A 16,388-nucleotide genomic window follows, 5' to 3' on the forward strand; every position below is an offset into this window, starting at 1 on the left:
TGACGAGTCAAGCTTTCACCTTATTCTTAATTCTTTCAGCCTTCCATTATTTATCCCCTAAAATGCTCTTGATCAGTGTCACGAAATACATCTGTGATATCAACTTTCTTCAATAATAATAAAGTATTTCTGCAACATGAACATTTGCATGGACAATCTTTGTGTGGAATGATGAAAATCAAACAACAAAGTATTTCTAAAAACAGCTGTGGATACAGCTGATCAAAAGTGGGCAAATATTGTGGTTTAGGATTTAAAGGAAGTTACTCTGCAAAATGTGGATGGAGCTTTATTGGCCTCAAAAGCTTTATTGACAAAATCCTGCTGAGCAGGAAAGCAACATATTTATTTTCATGCTGCATCTTTAAGACTACAGTTAAGTTAACAAGTGATTCCACAAGGTACTTTATAAAACTTAACATCCATACTGTGTGACTTACAATATGTTACCTCCAAACATTTAGAATATATGTTTATTAGCATTGTGAAGGATAAATCTGAGCAAGTTGTGTTGCCTTAAGTCAAGATATTTCCCCCTAAATGGCTCTTCATTGTCATTCTCTTATCCATATATAGATTTCTGTATGATTTAATATATTCTTAATAATTAGATTTTGAATGCACTAAACATTTCATAACTAAAATATGAAATAGAAGAACACACAGATACAAAACATACAATTAACAAAAAGAATATGGTAGATGGGCGCGCTACAGCTTAATCAGTGCAAATCAAACCCTGGAATCCCTGTGGGGAATATAGATTGTATCACCATGACTGCAAAATAGATCATAATACTGAAAGACTGAAGAAACGCAAAATTATGCTGGCAAGTCACATTTACAAGATGTCACACTACTGCTAATTTATTATTCAGTTTGAGTGATTAATGATCCTGGCATGACTGCATCATCTCACAAAGACATGCTCTTCATCTAAATTTAAACCACTGACTAATAAAAGGTATACTTCGTCTTTGTGAAGCTTTAATAAGGAATGTCTTTTGGGTCACAGAGTTGTGTGCAAGCAGGGTCCATACTTCTTTTGAACTGTTTGGCTTATGAGTCAGTAAAGGAAGAGGGAACAGATCTCTGTGACTGTTTGGCTGGGACAACTGGGAGTTCAGGATGTGAGTTACCTAAACTGTGTGTGTACAAAGAGACTGTACTATCTGGGTATATTCTGCTTTTCAATCATTTCCATGCCTGTGTGCATGACTGTATGTGTTGGTGTGTCTGCTCCCAGATGGTCTTCTGTACTTAGAGCTCCTCAGCCATTTGCAGCAGAGAGTTGATGGCAGCATCTTTGTTGCCCTGCTGTGCATCCAGTACAGTGCGAACCACCTCCTGATCCAGGTTGGGGAACATATCTTGCAGAGCCTTAAGATCCTCTTCACTGCACACGTGCCCCTGGCTCCCAATAGTTGGCATGGTTGATGGCACTGCCATAGGCACCATGCCCTGGTTGTACACTCCAGGCACTCCTAGCAACATAGGACACACAGTCAATGAAAGAGGCAGTTCTACACAGGAGAAATTAGGTGGATATGTGCGTGTGTGCATTTCTGACCTGTAATGGGCACATATCCAACTCCTTCCTGGTAAACAGAGGGCATTAGAACAACAGGCTGACTCATCATTGCTGCTGGTAAAGACTGGCACAAAGAGAGATAAGATAAGTGGCTTAACTTCAAGTTCTCAACGTAGTTAATCACAAATTAAACTTGAAAGGTGAAAGGCAGTCCTAGAAACCTGTTATATACGTGATTCAAATGATAAATTCTGTTAAAAAATAACTCCAAGGTTCCTCACTGTAGAACTAGAAGCCAAGGAAATACCATCTAGAGTAACTATATAGCTAGACAGTTTCTCCCTGAAGCACTCAGGTCCAAAGATAACGACTTCAGTTTTGTCTGAATTTAGAAGCAGACAGTTCTGAGTCATCCAGGTCTTTATGTCTTTAAGACATGCTTGTAGTCTGACCAACCTATTGGGTTCATCTGGTTTTATAGATAAGTACAGCTGAGTATCATCAGCATAGCAATGGAAATTTATGCCACTGTCTCTCCAGCTTTCTTGCAGTCTGCTTTAAAGCACGCAGCTGTGAATTATACCAAGGAGCCAGCCTCTTCTGACTGATTACCTTCCTTTTCAGAGGGGCAACATTGTCCAGTGCTGTACGCATTGAAACTATAGTGCTGTCAACAAGAGAGTCAAGTGTTGCTGGAGTAAAGTTTAGGTAGTCGTCCTCTGTCATATCTGCACATGGCAGTGAAGAAAAGGATGATGGAATTAATTCTTTAAATCTGGTTACAGCATACTCTGATAGACACCTTCTATATGTAAACTTCTTCTCAAAAACTGTATAGTCAAGTAATGTAAACTCAAAGGTTATCAGAAAATGGTCAGATAAGACAGGGTTATGAGGGAACACTGTTAACTGTTCACTCTCAATGCCATAAGTCAGCACAAGATCAAGGGTGTGATTAAGGCAGTGAGTCGGTCTGTGTACACTCTGAGAAAATCCAATAGAGTCTAATATAGAATTAAAGTTCATATTCAGGCTGTCATTTTCAACATCTACATGAATATTAAAGTCACCCACTACAATGACTTTATCTGTACTCAGCACTAACTGGGATAAAAACTCTGAGAATTCAGACAGAAACTCAGACTTTTCATTTTTGAATTTGAATATTTGTATTATTTGAATATCAATAACTTTTGATTCAAGCATAGAACCATTGGTCAGACTTAGAATGAAATTGGAAGTAACTCACTGGCCCCTAGTCACATCACAAAAGCTTTTAGTTGATATATTGAGTCTTTGTCTGGAAATGCATGTCTTTGACAACAGATTGAGCACAGCCTGTAAAGTACTCTACATATGTGTATCTAAATACCTGCTGAACAACAGTTGGGGCAAATCTACATTTGATTTAGACTGTATCAACACGGCATTGTGATTTGGAATTTTTCACCATTTCTATCAACTTATTATGTGATGAGCACTGAGATTATTACATATGATGTGAACAGGCACTATTACACTAACAATTTAAACTGAGCTTAATTTCTTACTTAGCAGTGTTTCCCGCAGCGCATTATAGTTAAGGCGGCCGCCTTAGCAAACTCGCACTTGCCAATGTTCCCGAAAAAAAAAATTTTTTTTTTTTTTTTTTTTTTTTTTTTAAACTGAAGTAATAATGCTTTGCCAGGCTCAGACATTAAAAGACAGCATTGACAACATTGAATTGCGACACCTACTGGTTGTTAATGTAAATAGTTAATAATGTAAATAAAAAAGTGTTACAGCTCTTAAACAGCTTCGTTATTGCTCTAACAGCCCCCGTCCCATTCCCATTCCCCCCCCCGCCACCCGACGGAACGCTATCCGCGCAAAACCCCTGGTCCCGGCCGACGACTCACCACCTTGACTAAGCAATTTCCTGCGGGAAACACTGCTTAGTAATTTGATCTGTTTTAGTGGACTAAAAGTACCACGAACACTTGATATATTATTATTACATATGTAGATACAAAAAAATATATACATAATGAAGGGTAAACGGGTCCTTGGGAAACTATACAGTTGGATTTATGAAGCACATCTACCTTAGAAAATAAGATAATGTTGATGACAATCAATTAGGATCTAAATAACAACTGTCTTTGTGGGGAGCAGCAGGGCCTTGAGGCTGCCCGAGCCACACATTGTTTAGGACCAGAATGAACTCTGTCTACACAATGAAGAAGATGTGGCAGCATTCTCAGACAGCAGGTTCCAGATAGAGATTGGGTTTGGGCCACGTACACACAGAATGATATCAAGAGGTACAAGAAGATCTGATAAACTAAGCTCATTGGGAATTTCCGTGCATGCTGCCATGTACATGTCTCTGTGTCGTTCTGATCAATAACTCCCCCATAAGAGGCTGGAAAGGTGAGTCCAACTACTCTTTCCTCCACAACATCTTTAGTTCACATAGATATTGGCACTGTGAGAGATGAAAGGCTTGTGGTTACATTTTCATGAAAAACCACATTAACTTAATTTACATTTAATGGTTACATCTCAATACACATAGGCCATTAAGGCAAAGCTTTTTAAAGAAAAGACCCTGTAGGTGGTTGCTCATTCTCAACTTGAGTAAATTGAAATATGCATCAAGATCTCAGAACTGACACATATCTCCCCGCAATAGTCAGTCAAGTGGGGTATGCAGTTTCCAGTTGTTTGAAGAGTATGTGTAAATATACTTACAGCAAATGACATCACCAGGTTGATCATGCCCTCCTTGTCATCACCCTGTCTACCGCTGAGGCTGAACCATTCATCCACCACACTGCCCTCCCTGAGCCCCTCAGGAATGGTGACATGTGTCCATGCTATCCTATCATCCATAGAAAAAGCTCTCTGCACAAAAACAGATGGAAGCAAACATCCAATTATATGCTACAATAGACAACCACTCACATAGGCTGAAAAAAGAGAAAGGGCGTGGTCATTTTATCCAATGATGTCACTACTGAGGGTATAAATATTGATGTTTTGGGTTACGATAATTTTAACAGTATAATGCGGAAATCGTGAGACTTAATGTTCTCTGTTTTTAAATTACTTACAAGGCACATCAGAATCAGAATCAGAATGCCTTTATTGTCATTGTACAGCGAAATTTAAAGCCACTAAAACAGTGCAAAGAGAAAATAAAAATATTAAAAAATATATAAGTATGTACAAAAAAGGAAGGGTGTTAAGATGCACAGTTTTTTGTTACGGTAAATAAAATAAATAAGGTGTAAGAAGATTCAAGTAAATGGATATATTGCACACAACAGTTTTTGGCCATAATTGTTTGAATATTGCACATGAATAGGGATTGTCCAGAGGGAAGATCATCTCATTTACTGTGGACCCTGCTGAACTGCCAGCTCTTCCTGGCTCATTGACTATCAACACATTCCTTCTCTGAGCAGCACATTTCACTCTGTGACACACTTGTGTGTTTGGAACCTTCTAGTGTTTTTACATGCATTTGTCCTTTATCCTCCTCTGTTCAAAGATGTTTCTCCAGTTTAACATAGATGGCTTCCTTGTGCCCGGTTGTTGACCAAACAACAGCTCCATAAGTGCACGGCACAACATAGGAGAGCCACTTATTCAGGTCCAGAGCCAGCAGTGCACCCACATCTGAAGGAAAAGGGACTCTCTGAGGACAGTAATGTCCACATTCTGGACAGAGAAGACAGATGGAGGAGGAGTTAATGAAGCCATCTATGTTAAACTGGAGAAACCATCTTTGAACAGAGGACGTGGTCTCAGGTATCACCTTCCCAGCACCTACAATGCAGCATTGTCTCTCCTCCCCAGGCTGTTTCACAAACATTCACAACTTGGATCCTGTGACCAGAACTCACCCTTTCAGACAGGTAAACAATTCAGAGGTGATACTCAGTGGGGTCACATGGCACTGAAAGGATCGGATTATTGGCTAAATTACAATCAGACTGAGTTGCTCCTTATCTGAGCAAGGGTAATTCTCCTTGGTTATCTGGCGGTGAATGAATCGAATCATTGGCACAAAGCGTGTCATACCCCGGTATGATAGGTGGTGCTGTACCCATTCCAACTGTTGCTAATAGAGCCACTTCCTGTTGACCTCTTCACCACCAACAACAACAACAAACTCAGGCATTGGAGAAAGATGGCGAATGCAGAGCAAGATGAAGCTACGTCCCTCTACATTTGGTCTGTGATGAGCTGCTTGTTGCACAAACTCGATGCCCAACGGAGCATTCTCCATCGCGTTGTTTGTTTCTTTCAGACGGCAACAACAACAGGAATATCGTCTCCTTTGACTTCCGGGTCACGACCCCGGGAAAACATCTGGAGCATGCGCAGAACGCAAAGTCTGATTCACCACGTGCTTCAGCGTCTACAAGCAGGTTTAGAGTGACTTTCAACCCAGTTATCTCGGGGTCTGAATCCGATCCAATTTCTTGTCAGATTAAGGTGTCTACATGAACTTAATAACTCATTCTTATTGTAATTTAGCCAATAATCCGATCCTTTCAGTGCCATGTGACCCCAGTGACACATGTGACCGGAACCACCCTCTCTGCTTATAAGCTGACACTCCCCACCATCTGGTTCAGAACTGAAGAAGCCTTTAGGATGAGAGGTGAAACATCTTCAGATCCAAGAAGTCCAGTTACCCTTATTCAAGCTGGTATGATGAATTAAAGAAGTCAGGCAATTAGCCACGCTAACCTAGTGAACCTTAGAATAACAGATAAAAGAGAAATGATGTAAAAACACTAGAAGATTTCCATGACCTGGATGAGTGCGGATCGACATCAACATATCCTTTCATTCACATATTCAGGTTTTACAAAAAGATACAAAACAATGAAATTTTAAGCAGAAATGGAGCACTTAGGCCAATTTGAGTCTCGAAGAGACATGCAGAAGGGTATTGAATCCAAACAGTAGAAATAATGTCATAAATGTGCCATCACGCTCTGTATCTTCGTACCAACATGGAATGAAACCACAGCACTTAGAACAGGAGCAGAGATTCTGTGTCATCTTATTTACATGTACGACAGGAACTAAGCTCCTTGTTTTGGGCAGGATGCAAGCACAAAGGAAAAGAATCAAAGTTAGAAGTTAAGCCAGAGTTATTTAATAACTCATTAAACAGGCCAGGATTCAACTTAAACCATGTGATTTATTTCCAACCTTTTATAATTTAGGATATACTCTGACAAGCACTGAAACTCAAAATAAAGCTCCAGTCAAGGTCTTCTCATCTCCTCTAAAGAGGTCACAATCTTACAGCTTGGTCTTTCCACATACTTATAGTAATGTTAGCAGAATGTTGCAAATACAGTGGCTTGCAAAAGTATTTACCCCTCTAGTGTTTTTTGCATTACAACCTGCAGTTTCAATGGATTTTTCTAAAATGTTATTCTATGTGATGGACCTAGACAAAATAGTCTGAATTAGTGAAATTAAATAAAATTAAAAAATAAATAAATAAGAAATAATCAAAATTGAAAAATGGTGCATACATACGTCTTGGTTGTCAAGTCCTTTAATAAGATCTGGTGCTACCAATTACCTCCAGAAGTCGCATGATTAGTTAAACAAGGTCCACCTGTGGACAGTCTAAGTGTGACATGACCTCAGTTTTCAGTATGTGCACCTGTTCTGAAAGGCTCAAGAGTCTGCAACACCGATAGTCAAGAGGCGCCGCCATGACGACCGTGGAGCTCTCCAAACAGGTCAGGGACAAAGTTGTGGAGCAGTACAAATCAGAACTGAATTATTCTAAAATAACGTCTGAGCTGGCCTTTAATAAAGAGTGGCCAGGCAAAAGATGTGTCTCACTGAAAAATGTTCAGAAAGCATGTGGGAGACTCCCCAAACATATGGAAGGTCTTCTGATCAGATTAAAGTAAAATGGAACTTTTTCTGAAAAGAGACTGAGGCAGAGGTTCACCTTCCAGCAGGACTATGAGCCTCTGTGGCTTGACTCAAAAATTGCTGTACACCAGCAGAACCCATCTGACTGGAAGGAACCGGAGCAGCTTTGCTTTGAAGAATGGACAAAAATCCCAGAAGCTAAACGTACCGAGCTCATAGGCTACGTTCACACTGCAGGTCTTAATGCTAAATTCCCATTCTTTGCTGAGATTCAGTTTTTCTGTGTGGTTCCCCTCATCATAATTTAAATGCAGCTGCCATCAGACCCCAGTTTGAACAGTCTACAGCTCAGAAGTGACCCGCATCCGCAGAAGAAGACATGAGGCCTCACGCAGCACTGCGTACATGGAAGTAAATATGGATGCTTCACAAGTCAGCATGTGTGCAATAGTTCTGAAGTTGTTGTGCAATTGGAGCTGACAAAATTATGAGGATTTTAATTGAGTCCAAAACCTCCCTTTCTTTCCACTGACTAGCTCCATTAAGGGTGTCTGCCATGCTTATTTCGTCCATTGATTAGATTTGATTCTGTGCTGGAGGAGACATTTACATTTTAATACTTTATTTTATTATTATTATATATTTTTTTGGCACCAAACAGACCAGGCCAAATTCCTCGTGATGTAAAAATGACTTGGCAATAAAACCTTTTCTGATTCTGATTCTGATGTCTGTCTCACTTCAATAATGCAAAAGTTGGATGAAAAACACGAGATATGTAGCCGATTCAGTACAACATATGAACGTGGGCTGGGTCTGATTTGAAAAAAAAAAATGGATTCAAACTGGGATAAACAAAATTAGATTTGGTTCACAAATAGGCAAAAAGGGCAGATTTGGGCCACTTTTGACAGCAGAGTGAACGTGGTCATAGAGACATACCCGAAGAGACTTGCAACTGTAACTGCTGCAAGTGGTCTCTCTACAAAGTACTGACTTTGGGGGTAGGTGACTAAGTATATATGCTCAAGATCTATTTTTTTGTATTACTTGTTTGCTTCACGTAGAAAAATATTTTGCAAGTTGAGTAAATTAAATGATAACAATTCGAGGTAGTAAGGCAACAAAGTAGGGAATATGCTAAGGGGGGTAAATACTTTCGCAAGCCACTGTATATAATATAACTTCTTCTTGTGTGAGGTTTGCTGAAGTGGAAAGTTCTGATCCTCACCTCATCAAAGATCTCCAGGTAAAAAGAATCCACCCCTGGAGGAATTGTACACTGGATCACCTTGTTCCAGCGCGGGTTCTTGGCTCCGTTGTGTGCAGTTGGTGTCTCGTAGACTGCATAGCCCAGTCTGATTCTACAGTATGGATCCATCCGTGTCATGCCATAGTTTTTTGCAAGTTTGGCCTATGAAATCAAACGAATAAGGTGGCTTTGGTTAGAGGTACATTTAAGTTGGCTGCTGTTACAAAGCCCTGCACCATATATTCAGTGGATTGCAGTAAAAACAATGGATTCTAATAAGTAATTACAGAGTATTGTGCTCTTTTCAGTCGAACAATGATATTGCCCTTTGTTGCAGAAAATTGAAATCAGCCTTAATTTGAATATTATACTACAGGGAAGACATGTTTAATAACTTAGTTTGTTTTAATATCATCAACGAACACAAAAGCTGGAAAAAACGAAGGTACTGTCATCTGTGATGTGTTATTGTTTTGCACTGGTACACAATGTCCATACTGATACAAATTCAGACGAAACGACTGTGTTTTGAAGAGTGAAACTGAGCTGTGTACCTGGACCACAGTAATGCTAAGACGTCCAACAGTCGCTATTGAGCCTCCATACTGCAGCTGCCTGGCTGCGTGGGCATCAAGTTGGACCTGTTGCTGCTGCTGGGTTGGAGTGATTCGCAGGAAGTCCTGAGGAAGCTCCCCAATATACACCTGAATAAAACAATACACACATGCATGGCTTCAGACAGGCTTTGGAAAGGGAGAGCACATATTTCACACAGATAGACAGTAAAACAACATCCATGCCAATTGGATCCTGCCAATGACCAAGAGACAGGGTCCATCACAGGGCGGCAAACAGCACCAAATACCTAAATGCACTTTTTCTCCCCAGATGAAATGATGTCAAACTAAGTGATTCAATCAGCAGTAAATATGTGTTCTTTTAAAAAAAACTTACAATGTATAGTTTTTACCTACAAATGTGTTCAAAACTATAATTTTGTAAATACAACTACTGAAATCCAAGAAATACTTTTTTCAAATCTGGTGATAAAGCTGGAAAAAAAAGGTGAGGCCTCGCTCCATAGAAATTCATCACCCCTGGAGGACAAGTGGAGCTTTTGCTAATTCGACAATGAACCTGTAGACTTCTGAAATATATTCCATTCTCTAATCAAATCAAATCAAATTTATTTATATAGCACATTTCATGTACAAACAATTCAAAGTGCTTTACATAAAGTAAAAGCATTGCAGCATGGAGTGTAAGAAGCATTAAAAATACATAAAAGAATATAAAGAGAAACAAATAAAATCATTTAAATGAATTTAAAAACAAGCAATAGTCTAGATAAGTTAAAAGATATTTCATGCATAGACACATGAGAACAGAAATGTCTTTAACTTCTAATGAAGTTCTTCTATGAGAGGCATGAAGGCTTATAACTCCCGCTCAGAGGAGTCAAGTGGTAAGTCAGCCAGCATGGAGAGCTGAAGAGGGTCAAAGGCCCAGCTGCCAGTTTTAAAAGACACGACCCCCTCCCAGACACCCTGTCAAAAGCCACCAAAGACGTCCTGCTCTGTAGTAGCTATAGACTGATCCCACACTTGAATGTGGATCTCATAATTGTTCTCCAAAGTTCCGGGACTGCCTTCAGCTGCCGATAGCCTCCATCCATTGGTTAGACTAGACATGATTCATGACTGGATCAGGGTTGAAAGGTGGCAGCCCAAAGGTTGCAGCCTAAAGGTGGCAGCCCAAAGGTTGCAGCCTAAAGGTTGCAGCCCAAAACTGTCCCCAAAACAGCTAAATATGAACAAATGAGGAAAATACAGCATTTCTTCAGATAAATACTCCAACAAATACTTCCAGTGAATATATAAACATATTCTTTAGTGATACTTTAGGATTACTCCTTTTTTATGTTTATGCTTTTAGCAGACGCTTTTATCCAAAGCGACTTACAAATGAAAATATAACATTACAGCTAACATCAAAGATAACAATAAGCTACATAGAAGGAAACTAGTCAGACTCTGTCAGAGGTGACAGGGGGGGCAGTGTAGAGATAGAGTGCAGGTATAGAGGGAAGTACAGAAAGATACAGGGCAGTAGAGGGGGTAGGGAAGTACAGGGTCAGTGCTAGGGTAGGAGATGCTCTCTGAGGAGCTGGGTATTTAAGAGTTTCTTCAAGATATTCAGAGACGCCCCTGTTCTGGTAGCGCTCGGTAGGTCATTCCACCATCGTGGAAAGACACATGAAAAGAGTCTGGATTGTCTTCAGCGTGGTGTAGGCACTGCTAGACGACAATCCTGTGACGACCGGAGTGACCGAGTTGTGACATAAGCCTTTGTGAGAGCATTCAAGTAGATGGGAACCGTTCCATTAAGGACTCTGTAGGCTAACACTCTGGAGTCTAAAGCCCTATTCGGACGGGACTAGTTTAATGGGGGGACCTGCGGTAAAGTAATAATAACTGGGAAATCTAGTCCCGTCCGAACGCGCCATGTCAGTAAAGATAGCGGAGTATGTCTGTAAACTTTGCCGAGAATTCTACCTCCTGTGAAACGGTCCGGAGTATCTACCATAGGTAATACTAATCCCGTGCGAATGCGACCTTCGGTAATAAGTACGGAATATGTCGTCACATCCTTTTAAAGAGAGAAACAATTAGGTGTGTCTGTTTGCAAACATGGAGGTTCTGGATGAAGCGCTGATGAAAGCACGCATGCTTCGACCTGGTCGGCGCCATGTCTGTTTACAGATGGGGTTTACGGAAGTGAAATGAAGACGTGCATAGCATCCAGGATGTGACGGTTGTGCGTAACCAACAACTCCTCCCATGTTAGATGAATATTACAGGGATTTCTTGTCCCGTCCGAATTGGTCATTTCTTCTCCCTGGCGTCGTCTGGTTAACCAACATTACCATACGTCCCCCCATTGAACTAGTCCCGTCCGAATAGGGCTTAAGACTACAGCTAAACGAAAATGAAACAAGGTTTTTTTTAAACAGAGTACGAAAATTATTGCGACCACACAGGAAAGCTTCTGTAAAGAATCAGGTCCTCATGGCAACGCCACGCTTGCTGAAAACGATGCAGTACACACGCCACACCTCTATGTGCGCTGTAAACCACCCCCACTGGTTACACCAGAACAATAGAAGAAGCAATGCGCATGTGTGTACGCCCCTACTTCTACCTGTAAATGTTCCTTCAACAACGCCGCTGTAGTTAGCAGTGTCTGCAGCAGTGCTGCTATCAATGTTGTGGGGTCCATGATGATCGCTGTCTGTCCTTGTTGTGTTGTCTTCTTCTTCCGGATTTTGAATGGAAGCCGCTTTTTGTTCTGGTCACTGACGTATGTGTATACGTCACGATCATGTGGCTGTGACGCAGATGTAAACAAATCCGTTCTGGCTGTAACAATGAAAATGCGAACGGCGGCGTTCCTAGATCTTCCCACTCTGGAACCCATTCTCCAAAAATATCGTTTTGGGGTACCCAGAACGCCGGCTCCATATGGCAACGACAGCCAAACGATAAGCAAAAATATCGGTTACAGTGAAAAACGTTTCCATGTAACCATGGAACCCGCCGGCGGGATTTTTGACACTTCTCCAAAAACACGTCTGTAACTCTGTGAGTTTTTGTTATTCAAACATATAAGTGACACGATTAAAAACCTTGAAACTTCTACTTTTCAAATATATATATATATATTAAAATAAATTAAAAAACGGGCCCCTTTTTTAAAGAGAGTGAACAGAAATCTTTGGATTTTCTGTAGTCTCAGACTGCAGCAGCCTCCTAGGCCACACCTATCACTATTCACATGTTAAGTACCAGGTGATTGAGTGGCTATTCACAAGTGAGAACACGCCCCATTCAGCCAGCATCAACAGACAATTATCACATGGAGAGTGACAGGGGGGTGGGGGGCAATCAGGGGTGTTACACACCCATCTAATTAGTATTCAACTAACAGAGATACTGCCTTGAGTTACAATTACTTTTTTACAGTTTGTGTGGAAACAAAAAAACATTTCTGACTGCACTTTTTACTGTTATGCAGCCAACACTTTTGTTTACAAGGTTCAACCTTCAAAAGTCTTGGCTAGATATATTTATAGTGTGTTTTCTTGCACTGTTTGATACGGAAGAGTATTAGGGCCAGGCATAAGAAAAAATAATAATATTTTGCCTGTCGAGATTAAAGTCGGAATGTCGAGAATCTTTATTCTCGAAATTTCGACTTTATTCTCGACAGGCAAAATATAAATATTTTTTCTTATGCCTGGCCCTAATACTCTTCCGTAGTTTGAAGACCTCTAAAACCTGTTTTTTGTACAGTTGTGTTTCCCCTCAATTTAAATAAAACTTGTTTGTATTACATTCACTTTACTCTCATATAATTTTTTGTCAGGCTTTTCAGAATACAACCATATATGTCACTTTTGAATAGATGTTTACAGTTAGTTGAAATACTTGAAAATGTCAAGGTGTTGCAAACTGCCTCAAAGTCTCTGAAAGGCCTACTCCAGAGGGTTAAAGCTGCCGTCGGCAACTTTTTTTTAGTCATATTAGCTTGAACTGTCATGGGATTCTGAAAGGAGAATATTAAATATCCTGTTTAGGAAAAATCCCGAATTCTGTAGCTCCCTCTGAAGCCTGTAATCGTGCTTGCAAAAATCGAGAGCTCCCGGCTGTTTTTAACCAATCACGTTAGGTTTATTATCTATTATCTGAGCAGAACAGTCACCAACCACGTCTTCCATGCTGAGCGTGAGTCTGCCCCCAGCTTGTGTGCGCGCACACTGGTGTGAACTCACGTGCACAACCTCGTCCACAGAGGGGGAGGGACCTGAAAGTTGTATCAGTTCGAATTTTCCGACTTTAGACTCGGAATTTTGAAAACCTGCCGACGGCAGCTTTAACATCAGTGACTTGATGCGGGCGGCTAAGGGCAGCCAGTGGAATTAAATTAACAGAGGGGTGACGTGTGATCTTTTAGGCCTTAATCTTCTTAAAGAACTTCCTACATCGTACCTTTAAATATGATGCGTAACACCGCTGAATTCATGTTCATAGTACGGTTATAGCCTCCAATTGTAATTCGCAATCTCTGACACAAATGACAGCATTTCAAACGTTTATTCACTCTTACTTTCTAGTATATTTTTTTTATTTAAAATGTGGCAGAATAATGTCACACCCTTTTTACAAGTGAAGGATACCAAGACTTCACACAAAGGTGCACCTATTAATCATTCAGCACAATTCATTCAGTAAGCCTCCAACATCTTCTTTGCCAATGGTGAAGTTTAAGAATTGAGACATTATTTAAGATGAGTTCCATAGCAGAAACACCGCCTGCCTCCTCACCAACACACCATGCCTGGGGGTTGGGTAATGTGGGTTAGTCTGCTCAGCAGTGACAGAGACCGATATACCGTCCTTGTTATATGCTCAGTCGAAGATATTTATTTATTTTAATCCGAGCATTAACCACTTACCTAACCCCTCAGCCGTGTGTTAATTCGCGAACTTAACATGAGATTTTCCAGTAACCTACAAATGATGTCAGACTTGACGTGTGTGAATGTATGTTGTTGTTAATGAGTGACCACAGATAGGAAAAAACCTGATGTTGGTGGAATAATCCTTATAGTTCCGCCTAGCTGTCAGTCTCATAGCGAACACGGAGTGCGTTACCTGCCCCCTCTGAGTGCTGATGGTGGTCGCCATGTCGTATTTTCAATGTCTGGACTGACAGATTCTCGACTCTTGGAACCTTTTTAAAAAACCGACGTTAGTGGGTAATTAACAAACAACCAACGCTCTGTGCGTGGATGTTTATCCCGGAAGTTCTTCTTCTTCTTCTTGTAATTTATTGGCGGTTAGCATCCGTAATGTTACATTACCGCCAACAATGGTACAATTATGTAACTGCGGGTGTGGAGCGTCGACGAAGGAGTGACAAAATCAAAAGAAAAGAAAAAAGAAAAGAAAAAAAGAAAAAGAAAATAAATAGACAAATAAATAAACAATTCACTAAATAAAAAAAATAAACTAAATCCTTTCAAAAAGTCCTGTAGTCTTTAAGAAATTAAACACAAATCTCCAAGCTGAGGGCACAGAAAAGGAAAGTAGTCCCTCAAGAGAGAGCCTGGTCTCCCCCAGTTCTCTAACCTCCTCTAGCAGAATACCTCTTTCTATGCTGTACGCTTGGCATTCTAACAAAACATGACGGACAGTCTCCATTTCCCTGCAGTGTATACAATGACCTGTGGCATGCTTGCCAATGATATGAAGAGTATGATTCAGCCTAGTGTGCCCTATCTTAAGCCTATTTTATTACCTGTTCTTCCTTACGACTCCAGCTACACTGTCTTCTAGTGGGAACCTGCTTTTTTACAGTGCGAAGGAAGCTACCCTTAAGCCTGATTTATACTCGGAAACCAGGTCGTCTGCGTGTGTGTCGCAGTTAACGCAGACATGCCCCCCCCCCCTACGCAGACACTACGCAGACACTACGCAGACACTCTGGTGCACCTCCTCAAAATTGTAACTCACCGCAGACAGTGCCGCAGACATCGCCGCAGGGAGGAGAGAAAGGAGGCCTCTGATTGGTCAACTCTACATCCGCTCTACACTATGCGTATTTCCGGTTTGCTAACCGGCTGACGCTAACCGTGACGATTCTTTCCCTCTCTGCCAGCTCCAGTAGTAGCAATATTTCTTCTATTTCTAGATCGATCAGCTGCATCTCAATCAAAGTGCGCATTCGTCCAGTCGCCATTGTTGTTGAATGACCTCCGTAACCGTAACACCCACAATCCTAGCTTGTTCGTGAATGTCCCTCTTGCGTTGTGGCGTGGGATTAACATAGCGCAGACAGCGCTTCAAGGCATAAATCAAAAATAACTGCGTCGTGTCTGCGACAAGCTCACTGCGACACACTGCTGCGAGAGTATACACGAGCCTTTACTCTCCCTGTCCCACTGCCCCTGCCATAAGCCTATCGTTTTAGAGACTATAATGCGCTTAACTTCTGCTTTACTAAGTGGAATGTTCAACTGATCTTCAACATTTAAAGCATCCTTAGCAAGCTGGTCTGCAACTTCATTCCCTTTAATACCTGAATGAGATGGAACCCATAAGAAATTAACTAAAATGTTTTGCTGATGCAGTCTAAAAAGACTTTGAAAAACATCATAAAGTAAGTCGGGTCTACACACTATCCCGGAAGTGTTTCAAGCTTTTCTTTTTCTAGACCAGCAGACTTGAGACAGCGATGATGCGTTACTGCCCCCTCAGGCTGGGCGTGTCTGTTGATCACCAGAGCCAGAGCGATGGAGTAATATCACAGCCCTTTTACATACAGCCGTTTCGCTTCCTATTCGCCCCATTACACAAAATTTGGCTGCAGTTCAGTTGATTTTGTCTGGGGGTGCTGGCGACCGAGTGCAGAATGAGATTGGCCATAGGGCTGGCGCTAATAACTCAAAAAATGTCCCCGCTAGCGACTGAAACCTGAAAATATTACTGTGATTTCTGACAGAGGGATGTGGATTTATATCAAAAGTACAATAACCTTTCTGTTTTCTTACAGGTCTGGCATTTGCGAGTCAGTCTCCGCTAGCATCTAGCTAACGGAATCTGAAGAACGCACGGCCATCTGCCTAATTGAGTGGTATGAAAA

At 41.0% G+C, this 16,388-nt stretch overlaps 1 protein-coding gene across 1 annotated transcript; it reads right to left on the reverse strand.

Annotated features, from left to right (window-relative positions):
• Positions 1-276: 276 nt before the first annotated feature.
• Positions 277-14,564, reverse strand: tollip (toll interacting protein). The gene is made up of 6 exons (XM_075461599.1): positions 14,399-14,564; positions 9,239-9,388; positions 8,664-8,846; positions 4,265-4,417; positions 1,571-1,655; positions 277-1,484 (listed from the first exon to the last, which is right to left on the reverse strand). Exons 1-6 carry the CDS (start codon positions 14,429-14,431, stop codon positions 1,261-1,263), a joined length of 828 nt encoding a protein of 275 aa, XP_075317714.1. The 5' UTR covers positions 14,432-14,564; the 3' UTR covers positions 277-1,260.
• Between the last annotated feature and the right edge of the window lie 1,824 nt (positions 14,565-16,388).

This window comes from Odontesthes bonariensis, chromosome 1 (genome assembly GCF_027942865.1).
Source record: "Odontesthes bonariensis isolate fOdoBon6 chromosome 1, fOdoBon6.hap1, whole genome shotgun sequence".
In the NCBI taxonomy this organism is placed as follows: Eukaryota; Metazoa; Chordata; class Actinopteri; order Atheriniformes; family Atherinopsidae; genus Odontesthes; species Odontesthes bonariensis.